Source organism: Glandiceps talaboti, chromosome 3 (assembly GCF_964340395.1).
Source record: "Glandiceps talaboti chromosome 3, keGlaTala1.1, whole genome shotgun sequence".
NCBI classification, from domain to species: Eukaryota; Metazoa; Hemichordata; class Enteropneusta; family Spengelidae; genus Glandiceps; species Glandiceps talaboti.
In genome coordinates, this window is record NC_135551.1 from 11,520,324 (window position 1) to 11,533,184 (window position 12,861).

At 28.9% G+C, this 12,861-nt stretch overlaps 1 protein-coding gene across 2 annotated transcripts in view; it reads left to right on the plus strand.

The window, feature by feature from the left end:
- Positions 1 to 12,571, plus strand: part of LOC144432933 (E3 ubiquitin-protein ligase listerin-like) — a 69,985-nt gene extending 57,414 nt beyond the window's left edge. Inside the window, exons 27-30 of one of the 2 annotated variants that reach the window (XM_078121243.1) lie at positions 7,889 to 8,021; positions 9,901 to 10,192; positions 10,881 to 11,048; positions 11,832 to 12,571. In XM_078121243.1, coding sequence (XP_077977369.1) covers positions 7,889 to 8,021; positions 9,901 to 10,192; positions 10,881 to 11,048; positions 11,832 to 11,891 — 653 coding nt within the window. In that variant the 3' untranslated portion in view covers positions 11,892 to 12,571. Of the gene's footprint in view, positions 1 to 7,888; positions 8,022 to 9,900; positions 10,193 to 10,880; positions 11,049 to 11,831 lie in introns of those variants that run through there. The other variant, XM_078121244.1, reaches the window with a different exon arrangement.
- The last annotated feature ends 290 nt before the right edge of the window (positions 12,572 to 12,861 follow it).

Sequence of the window (12,861 nt, forward strand, 5' to 3'; positions counted from 1 at the left end):
GATACTAAATTGTGAATGTAAACTTGAAATGAAAGAACTAGCTGTATATACTAAATTGTGAATGTAAACTTGAAATGAAAGAACTAGCTATATATACTAAATTGTGAATGTAAACTTGAAATGAAAGAACTAGCTGTAGATACTAAATTGTGAATGTAAACTTGAAATGAAAGAACTAACTGTATATACTAAATTGTGAATGTAAACTTGATATAAAAGAACTAGCTGTATATACTAAATTGTGAATGTAAACTTGAAAGAACTATCTGTAGATACTAAATTGTGAATGTAAACTTGAAAGAACTATCTGTAGATACTAAATTGTGAATGTAAACTTGAAAGAACTATGTAGATACTAAATTGTGAATGTAAACTTGAAATGAAAGAACTAGCTGTAGATACTAAATTGTGAATGTAAACTTGAAATGAAAGAATTAACTGTAGATACTAAATTGTGAATGTAAACTTGAAATGAAAGAACTAACTGTATATACTAAATTGTGAATGTAAACTTGAAATTAAAGAATTAACTGTATATACTAAATTGTGAATGTAAACTTGAAAGAACTATCTGTAGATACTAAATTGTGAATGTAAACTTGAAAGAACTATCTGTAGATACTAAATTGTGAATGTAAACTTGAAAGAACTATCTGTAGATACTAAATTGTGAATGTAAACTTGAAATGAAAGAACTAGCTGTAGATACTAAATTGTGAATGTAAACTTGAAATGAAAGAACTAGCTGTATATACTAAATTGTGAATGTAAACTTGAAATGAAAGAACTAGCTGTAGATACTAAATTGTGAATGTAAACTTGAAATGAAAGAACTAGCTGTATATACTAAATTGTGAATGTAAACTTGAAATGAAAGAACTAGCTGTATATACTAAATTGTGAATGTAAACTTGAAATGAAAGAACTAGCTATATATACTAAATTGTGAATGTAAACTTGAAATGAAAGAACTAGCTGTAGATACTAAATTGTGAATGTAAACTTGAAATGAAAGAACTAGCTGTATATACTAAATTGTGAATGTAAACTTGAAATGAAAGAACTAGCTATATATACTAAATTGTGAATGTAAACTTGAAATGAAAGAACTAGCTGTATATACTAAATTGTGAATGTAAACTTGAAATGAAAGAACTAGCTGTATATACTAAATTGTGAATGTAAACTTGAAATGAAAGAACTAGCTGTATATACTAAATTGTGAATGTAAACTTGAAATGAAAGAACTAGCTATATATACTAAATTGTGAATGTAAACTTGAAATGAAAGAACTAGCTGTAGATACTAAATTGTGAATGTAAACTTGAAATGAAAGAACTAGCTGTATATACTAAATTGTGAATGTAAACTTGAAATGAAAGAACTAGCTGTATATACTAAATTGTGAATGTAAACTTGAAATGAAAGAACTAGCTGTAGATACTAAATAGTGAATGTAAACTTGAAATGAAAGAACTAACTGTAGATACTAAATTGTGAATGTAAACTTGAAATGAAAGAACTAACTGTATATACTAAATTGTGAATGTAAACTTGAAATGAAAGAACTAGCTGTATATACTAAATTGTGAATGTAAACTTAAAATGAAAGAACTAACTGTAGATACTAAATTGTGAATGTAAACTTGAAATGAAAGAACTATCTGTAGATACTAAATTGTGAATGTAAACTTGAAAGAACTATGTAGATACTAAATTGTGAATGTAAACTTGAAATGAAAGAACTAGCTGTAGATACTAAATTGTGAATGTAAACTTGAAATGAAAGAATTAACTGTAGATACTAAATTGTGAATGTAAACTTGAAATGAAAGAACTAACTGTATATACTAAATTGTGAATGTAAACTTGAAATTAAAGAATTAACTGTATATACTAAATTGTGAATGTAAACTTGAAAGAACTATCTGTAGATACTAAATTGTGAATGTAAACTTGAAAGAACTAACTGTAGATACTAAATTGTGAATGTAAACTTGAAATGAAAGAACTAACTGTAGATACTAAATTGTGAATGTAAACTTGAAATGAAAGAACTAACTGTATATACTAAATTGTGAATGTAAACTTAAAATGAAAGAACTAACTGTAGATACTAAATTGTGAATGTAAACTTGAAATGAAAGAACTAGCTGTATATACTAAATTGTGAATGTAAACTTGAAATGAAAGAACTAACTGTACATACTAAATTGTGAATGTAAACTTAAAATGAAAGAACTAACTGTATATACTAAATTGTGAATGTAAACTTGAAATGAAAGAACTAACTGTATATACTAAATTGTGAATGTAAACTTGAAATGAAAGAACTAACTGTAGATACTAAATTGTGAATGTAAACTTGAAATGAAAGAACTAACTGTATATACTAAATTGTGAATGTAAACTTAAAATGAAAGAACTAACTGTATATACTAAATTGTGAATGTAAACTTAAAATGAAAGAACTAACTGTATATACTAAATTGTGAATGTAAACTTAAAATGAAAGAACTAACTGTATATACTAAATTGTGAATGTAAACTTAAAATGAAAGAACTAACTGTATATACTAAATTGTGAATGTAAACTTGAAATGAAAGAACTAGCTGTACATACTGAATTGTGAATGTAAACTTGAAATGAAAGAACTAACTGTATATACTAAATTGTGAATGTAAACTTGAAATGAAAGAACTAACTGTATATACTAAATTGTGAATGTAAACTTGAAATGAAAGAACTAGCTGTAGATACTAAATTGTGAATGTAAACTTGAAAGAACTATCTGTAGATACTAAATTGTGAATGTAAACTTGAAAGAACTATCTGTAGATACTAAATTGTGAATGTAAACTTGAAAGAACTATGTAGATACTAAATTGTGAATGTAAACTTGAAATGAAAGAACTAGCTGTAGATACTAAATTGTGAATGTAAACTTGAAATGAAAGAATTAACTGTAGATACTAAATTGTGAATGTAAACTTAAAATGAAAGAACTAACTGTATATACTAAATTGTGAATGTAAACTTGAAATGAAAGAATTAACTGTATATACTAAATTGTGAATGTAAACTTGAAAGAACTATCTGTAGATACTAAATTGTGAATGTAAACTTGAAAGAACTATCTGTAGATACTAAATTGTGAATGTAAACTTGAAAGAACTATCTGTAGATACTAAATTGTGAATGTAAACTTGAAAGAACTATGTAGATACTAAATTGTGAATGTAAACTTGAAATGAAAGAACTAGCTGTAGATACTAAATTGTGAATGTAAACTTGAAATGAAAGAATTAACTGTAGATACTAAATTGTGAATGTAAACTTGAAATGAAAGAACTAACTGTATATACTAAATTGTGAATGTAAACTTGAAATTAAAGAATTAACTGTATATACTAAATTGTGAATGTAAACTTGAAAGAACTATCTGTAGATACTAAATTGTGAATGTAAACTTGAAAGAACTATCTGTAGATACTAAATTGTGAATGTAAACTTGAAAGAACTATCTGTAGATACTAAATTGTGAATGTAAACTTGAAATGAAAGAACTAGCTGTAGATACTAAATTGTGAATGTAAACTTGAAATGAAAGAACTAGCTGTATATACTAAATTGTGAATGTAAACTTGAAATGAAAGAACTAGCTGTAGATACTAAATTGTGAATGTAAACTTGAAATGAAAGAACTAGCTGTAGATACTAAATTGTGAATGTAAACTTGAAATGAAAGAACTAGCTGTATATACTAAATTGTGAATGTAAACTTGAAATGAAAGAACTAGCTATATATACTAAATTGTGAATGTAAACTTGAAATGAAAGAACTAGCTGTAGATACTAAATTGTGAATGTAAACTTGAAATGAAAGAACTAGCTGTATATACTAAATTGTGAATGTAAACTTGAAATGAAAGAACTAGCTATATATACTAAATTGTGAATGTAAACTTGAAATGAAAGAACTAGCTGTATATACTAAATTGTGAATGTAAACTTGAAATGAAAGAACTAGCTGTATATACTAAATTGTGAATGTAAACTTGAAATGAAAGAACTAGCTGTATATACTAAATTGTGAATGTAAACTTGAAATGAAAGAACTAGCTATATATACTAAATTGTGAATGTAAACTTGAAATGAAAGAACTAGCTGTAGATACTAAATTGTGAATGTAAACTTGAAATGAAAGAACTAGCTGTATATACTAAATTGTGAATGTAAACTTGAAATGAAAGAACTAGCTGTATATACTAAATTGTGAATGTAAACTTGAAATGAAAGAACTAGCTGTAGATACTAAATAGTGAATGTAAACTTGAAATGAAAGAACTAACTGTAGATACTAAATTGTGAATGTAAACTTGAAATGAAAGAACTAGCTATATATACTAAATTGTGAATGTAAACTTGAAATGAAAGAACTAGCTGTATATACTAAATTGTGAATGTAAACTTGAAATGAAAGAACTAGCTGTATATACTAAATTGTGAATGTAAACTTGAAATGAAAGAACTAGCTGTATATACTAAATTGTGAATGTAAACTTGAAATGAAAGAACTAGCTATATATACTAAATTGTGAATGTAAACTTGAAATGAAAGAACTAGCTGTAGATACTAAATTGTGAATGTAAACTTGAAATGAAAGAACTAGCTGTATATACTAAATTGTGAATGTAAACTTGAAATGAAAGAACTAGCTGTATATACTAAATTGTGAATGTAAACTTGAAATGAAAGAACTAGCTGTAGATACTAAATAGTGAATGTAAACTTGAAATGAAAGAACTAACTGTAGATACTAAATTGTGAATGTAAACTTGAAATTAAAGAACTAGCTGTAGATACTAAATTGTGAATGTAAACTTGAAATGAAAGAACTAGCTGTAGATACTAAATTGTGAATGTAAACTTGAAATGAAAGAACTATCTGTACATGCTAAATTGTGAATGTAAACTTGAAATGAAAGAACTATCTATAGATACTAAATTGTGAATGTAAACTTGAAATGAAAGAACTAGCTGTAAAAACTAAATTGTGAATGTAAACTTGAAATGAAAGAACTAACTAGATACTAAATTGTGAATGTAAACTTGAAATGAAAGAACTATCTGTACATACTAAATTGTGAATGTAAACTTGAAATGAAAGAACTAACTGTATATACTAAATTGTGAATGTAAACTTGAAATGAAAGAACTAGCTGTAGATACTAAATTGTGAATGTAAACTTGAAATGAAAGAACTAGCTGTATATACTAAATTGTGAATGTAAACTTGAAATGAAAGAACTAACTGTATATACTAAATTGTGAATGTAAACTTGAAATGAAAGAACTAACTGTATATACTAAATTGTGAATGTAAGCTTGAAATGAAAGAACTAACTGTATATACTAAATTGTGAATGTAAACTTGAAATTAAAGAACTAGCTGTAGATACTAAATTGTGAATGTAAACTTGATATAAAAGAACTAACTGTATATACTAAATTGTGAATGTAAACTTGAAATGAAAGAACTAACTGTATATACTAAATTGTGAATGTAAACTTGAAATGAAAGAACTAGCTGTAGATACTAAATTGTGAATGTAAACTTGAAATGAAAGAACTATCTGTAGATACTAAATTGTGAATGTAAACTTGAAATGAAAGAACTAACTGTAGATACTAAATTGTGAATGTAAACTTGAAATGAAAGAACTAGCTGTAGATACTAAATTGTGAATGTAAACTTGAAATGAAAGAACTAACTGTAAAAACTAAATTGTGAATGTAAACTTGAAATGAAAGAACTAGCTGTAGATACTAAATTGTGAATGTAAACTTGATATAAAAGAACTAGCTGTAGATACTAAATTGTGAATGTAAACTTGAAATGAAAGAACTAGCTGTATATACTAAATTGTGAATGTAAACTTGAAATGAAAGAACTAGCTGTATATACTAAATTGTGAATGTAAACTTGAAATGAAAGAACTAGCTGTAGATACTAAATAGTGAATGTAAACTTGAAATGAAAGAACTAACTGTAGATACTAAATTGTGAATGTAAACTTGAAATGAAAGAACTAGCTGTACATACTAAATTGTGAATGTAAACTTGAAATGAAAGAACTAGCTGTAGATACTAAATTGTGAATGTAAACTTGAAATGAAAGAACTAACTGTATATACTAAATTGTGAATGTAAACTTGAAATGAAAGAACTAGCTGTTGATACTAAATTGTGAATGTAAACTTGAAATGAAAGAACTAGCTGTATATACTAAATTGTGAATGTAAACTTGAAATGAAAGAACTAGCTGTATATACTAAATTGTGAATGTAAACTTGAAATGAAAGAACTAGCTGTAGATACTAAATAGTGAATGTAAACTTGAAATGAAAGAACTAGCTGTAGATACTAAATTGTGAATGTAAACTTGAAATTAAAGAACTAGCTGTAGATACTAAATTGTGAATGTAAACTTGAAATGAAAGAACTAGCTGTAGATACTAAATTGTGAATGTAAACTTGAAATGAAAGAACTATCTGTACATGCTAAATTGTGAATGTAAACTTGAAATGAAAGAACTATCTATAGATACTAAATTGTGAATGTAAACTTGAAATGAAAGAACTAGCTGTAAAAACTAAATTGTGAATGTAAACTTGAAATGAAAGAACTAACTAGATACTAAATTGTGAATGTAAACTTGAAATGAAAGAACTATCTGTACATACTAAATTGTGAATGTAAACTTGAAATGAAAGAACTAACTGTATATACTAAATTGTGAATGTAAACTTGAAATGAAAGAACTAGCTGTAGATACTAAATTGTGAATGTAAACTTGAAATGAAAGAACTAGCTGTATATACTAAATTGTGAATGTAAACTTGAAATGAAAGAACTAACTGTATATACTAAATTGTGAATGTAAACTTGAAATGAAAGAACTAACTGTATATACTAAATTGTGAATGTAAACTTGAAATGAAAGAACTAACTGTATATACTAAATTGTGAATGTAAACTTGAAATTAAAGAACTAGCTGTAGATACTAAATTGTGAATGTAAACTTGATATAAAAGAACTAACTGTATATACTAAATTGTGAATGTAAACTTGAAATGAAAGAACTAACTGTATATACTAAATTGTGAATGTAAACTTGAAATGAAAGAACTAGCTGTAGATACTAAATTGTGAATGTAAACTTGAAATGAAAGAACTATCTGTAGATACTAAATTGTGAATGTAAACTTGAAATGAAAGAACTAACTGTAGATACTAAATTGTGAATGTAAACTTGAAATGAAAGAACTAGCTGTAGATACTAAATTGTGAATGTAAACTTGAAATGAAAGAACTAACTGTAAAAACTAAATTGTGAATGTAAACTTGAAATGAAAGAACTAGCTGTAGATACTAAATTGTGAATGTAAACTTGATATAAAAGAACTAGCTGTAGATACTAAATTGTGAATGTAAACTTGAAATGAAAAAACTAGCTGTATATACTAAATTGTGAATGTAAACTTGAAATGAAAGAACTAGCTGTATATACTAAATTGTGAATGTAAACTTGAAATGAAAGAACTAGCTGTAGATACTAAATAGTGAATGTAAACTTGAAATGAAAGAACTAACTGTAGATACTAAATTGTGAATGTAAACTTGAAATGAAAGAACTAGCTGTAGATACTAAATTGTGAATGTAAACTTGAAATGAAAGAACTAACTGTAAAAACTAAATTGTGAATGTAAACTTGAAATGATTGCAAGTAGAGTTAGAGAGAGATTCTATTTTGATGAATCTTATATACCAACTTTACCAATGTTAGTTACTGACTTGTTACTCTCTCTGATCGTTAGGATCTGTCCAGTCATCTCAAAACATATGTCATTTGAGTTGTTCAGTCTACTATAGTGCCTCAGAAGATATACCAGCTATGGTTAGACAATGGTGGAATAGTCAGGATAAAAGAGTGGCGTCATATGTTGACAAGTAAGTCAGATACCTCAAGTATTGTAATAATACATTCTTGTACCATGACCATGACCAAGGATTTATTACTTACGAGTAAAGTTTTGCCAGTTCATGTCAACAGACTTTGTCAAACTGTCGTAAGTAATAAGAACCCTTGGTTGTAGTATATATGTTGACAAGTAAGTCAGATATCTCAGGTATTAGAAATTGACAAGTACGGTAAGTCAGCTACCTCAAGTATTGCAATAATACATTATTGTACCATGACCAAGGATTCTTATTACTTACGAGTACCTCAGGTATTAGAAATTGATAGTCTACATAAAGAATACATCAACAACACTTTACTGTAAACAACAATGTATGATACATGAAATTCTATAATCATGGTGAAATGTCATTTCTTGCTCCCAACCATCATAATTGTCATAATCATGGTGAAATGCCATTTCTTGTTCCCAATCATCATAATTGTCATAATCATGGTGAAATGCCATTTCTTGCTCCCAATCATCATAATTATTGTCATAATCATGGTGAAATGTCATTTCTTGCTCCAAATCATCATAATTGTCATAATCATGGTGAAATGTCATTTCTTGCTCCAAACCATCATAATTGTCATAATCATGGTGAAATGTCATTTCTTGCTCCCAACCATCATAATTTTCATAATCATGGTGAAATGTCATTTCTTGCTCCCAATCATCATAATTGTCATAACCATGGTGAAATGTCATTTCTTGCTCCCAACCATCATAATTGTCATAATCATGGTGAAATGTCATTTCTTGCTCCCAACCATCATAATTGTCATTATCATGGTGAAATGTCATTTCTTGCTCCCAACCATCATAATTGTCATAATCATGGTGAAATGTCATTTCTTGCTCCAAACCAGCATAATTGTCATAATCATGGTGAAATGTCATTTCTTGCTCCAAACCATCATAATTGTCATTATCATGGTGAAATGTCATTTCTTGCTCCCAACCATCATAATTGTCATAATCATGGTGAAATGTCATTTCTTGCTCCCAACCATCATAATTGTCATTATCATGGTGAAATGTCATTTCTTGCTCCCAATCATCATAATTGTCATAATCATGGTGAAATGTCATTTCTTGCTCCCAACCATTATAATTGTCATAATCATGGTGAAATGTCATTTCTTGCTCCCAACCATCATAATTGTGATAATCATGGTGAAATGTCATTTCTTGCTCCCAACGATCATAATTGTCATAATCATGGTGAAATGTCATTTCTTGCTCCAAACCATCATTATTGTCATAATCATGGTGAAATGTCATTTCTTGCTCCCAACGATCATAATTGTCATAATCATGGTGAAATGTCATTTCTTGCTCCCAATCATCATAATTGTCATAATCATGGTGAAATGTCATTTCTTGCTCCCAACGATCATAATTGTCATAATCATGGTGAAATGTTATTTCTTGCTCCCAACCATCATAATTGTCATAATCATGGTGAAATGTCATTTCTTGCTCCCAATCATCATAATTGTCATAATCATGGTGAAATGTCATTTCTTGCTCCCAATCATCATAATTTTCATAATCATGGTGAAATGTCATTTCTTGCTCCAAACCATCATCATGGTTAATTGGATAATCATCATGATATAGTTTTAGGTTTACTGAAAATAAATTTGAAAAGATGATCAATATGAAAGCTGTGTGTGTCAACTAATAAGTATGTCATCTGATATAAATGTTATTTCATTGATGAAGAAAGTACATAAAAATAAACTATTTCAAATACATGTATGGTGGTCTCCTTGACAGGCTGAAATCTTCACTTACCAAGATAGTCCAACATAAGGGTCTACAATATCAAGAAATATAATTGTTGTGTATTTTGCTCCTAGTTTTACTTCAAAGTATGCCAGTCCAGTGCTGTGCTCACAAGAGATCCAGTCAGTTCAGAACACAGAACATAACATGGAGAATATGACAGTGAAAGGTAGACCTGTGACTAGAGAAGTCATTGCTACTTATACTATGGAGTTATCAGAAGAGGTGTCAGTAGAACTAGTTATCCAACTACCATCTAATCACCCACTTGGTATTGTAACAGTTGACAGTGGTAAGAAAATTGGTATCAAAGCAGCACAGTGGAGAACTTGGATGTTACAACTAACAACTTTCTTAGTCCATCAGGTGAGTAGTCCAGTCATGGCTTTTATTTGCCCATAGCTTCCTCTACAGCCACAGTTTTATGAGGAAATGCCACTCCAGGAAATGAAGTCAGGTCAGTATTCAAGTCATGGCTTTTATTTGCCCATAGCTTCCTCTACAGCTACAGTTTATATTTTTAAAAGGGAATGCCACTCCAGGAAATGAAGTCATTTTCAACTAGAATCAAATAAATAAATGCTTTCTGTATTTTTTGCATACTGGTTTGCCATACCTTGAAGCTGTTGCAGTCTCACACCAAAACCAATCTTATCTCTGTTATTCAGACATCTGCACAATTTGACAATTATTGTCATTCTCATAATGTCATTCCCAAACTATGGAACTCTTTGTCACTTTACACTTCACCAAGCCTCTAGCCTGGTTATTTCAACAACAAAAACCCAGCCTACTTCTTATTTGTTCACTAAAGCCTATGGTGTACTTTATCCATTCAGCACTACTGAACAGAACATTGCCATGCAGAGTATATAGAAATTTGATTGGTTGATTGATTGATTGATTGATTGATTGATTTATTTATTGATTGATTGAGTATAAGAGATTGTGTGCTCGTATTAACTTTTGGACTCGCAAATTATACAAGTAAATTTCACAACTAACTCTGAAAGATCAAAAGTGATTAAATGTTGACTATTTGCTTCTTTCATAGAATGGTTCTATTCTTGATGGTTTAACTCTTTGGAAACGTAATGTAGATAAGAGATTTGAAGGCATAGAGGATTGTATCATCTGTTTCTCTGTCATTCATGGCAGTAATTGTTCTCTGCCCAGACTGACTTGTAGAACCTGTAAGAAGAAATTCCACTCAGAATGTCTGGTAAGTTTGAACTCATCAATTTCTTACACAAAGTTTTTAGTTGGTGTTAATACTTCTGATTGAAAGAGAAAGTTCAGAAAACTAAGATTTGGTTTGTAGTCGTCAACTTTTTATGGTTAGCTCTGCTCTTGGTCTGGATATATCACAAACAAATTGCCAAAATATTATCGTGAAGAAAACCTACCACACTGTGTCTTATTTCAGAGTAGACAATAGACACTTCTCGTTTAGGATGATGTTGTTCTATTGGCAATGTTTTCAAATGAATGCAGATACACACATTTTTTTCACACTCATACAAAGTCCTTCTGATTAACTTGTAGCAAGTGGGACAGTACAATATAGTTACTTTACAAATTTGAAATGAATGCAACGGTTTAATCCGTCTAGTACGGACCTTGATCCCGCAATCATTTTATTATTCGGCGTTAATGTTTCTTTGAACTGGAAGCCAACACACACCAACTAATATCTCAAATTTCAGGATATGGTACTGTCCTATTGATTCTTGGAACCATGAACAATATATTCTCCATTGTAGAGAAAGTGCTTTAGAGATATATGGTTATTTATCAGTAACTATTTGCAATCAATTGTGTACTTAACTTATTTACTTAAAACATTGACATTTCCTTTACAGTACAACTGGTTTAGTACCAGTAACCAGTCCACATGTCCAGCATGTAGAAATCTTTTCTAAGATTGAAGATGTTGTAAAATTGAAAATGCTGTGACATTTTTGTGACACACTTAAAGTAACACCATTGATATTCTTCTTTACAGTACAAATGGTTTAGCACCAGTAACCAGTCCACATGTCCAGCATGTAGAAATCTCTTCTAAGCTAGATGAGGATATTTACATTAAATGGAGGATTTTATATGGAATGAAGAAAGAAAAACCTGTATCCTGGAATTATTAGAGATCAGAAATGAATGTATAATCAAAATCTTTAACTAAAATGTATCATCAGGTCTTTCCTTCAAATGACTGTCTTCAAGTGATGAGGTCAAATTTTATGTATTTTAATTTTTAGGATAATATGTCCATTTCTTCTCAGATATTGCAAACTTCCTTCAGACAGACATGTTATTTTAAATTGTACTAGATGAGTGCTTTGCAAATTCTGTGGACTGTGAAATATGAGAGATTAACTTTATCGTATGTTTTAAATTTGAATATCAGAATGACCACTGGCATTGACTCTCATTGACCTTTGACCTGCAAGTAAATAAACATTTCTTTGGACAAACAAAAAAACATAAGTGGATGAAATGAGTACGAGAATACCAACACACACCTGTATAAATGAATAAAAGTGAATTTGAAATGATCACACACACACCAATGTCTAGCAGTTTCTTATTTTTATTGTATTCTCACAAGTCTTTTAAATCTACAATATGCTCCTAAAGTTATTACAAAAGTAAGATATTTCTCTAGTCATATAACAAAATGTGATAAACTCTTAGATCTGTTAATTAGGTAAGGATGAGTCTTCTGGTAAGTTCTGGACAGCCGTCTGATTGCTTGGAATTCACATTGGCATATACAAAATTAAAGTTATTTTTTTTACTGTATTAATCTTCTTTACAATTTAAGAAAGTATTCAGAAAACAAAACAAAAATAATATTCATTATGAAGGAAATATTGAAGTGAATACACTGACATGATTTGCCTGCTTGAGGAAAATAAATGTATGAATGAAAAACATGCCAATGGTGTTGTAGCACAACTGTACAGTTTATGTACAGATTCATCCCTGTTGTTACCTATGTAATGTAAACCATTGACTTACTTCAGTTAAAAGCA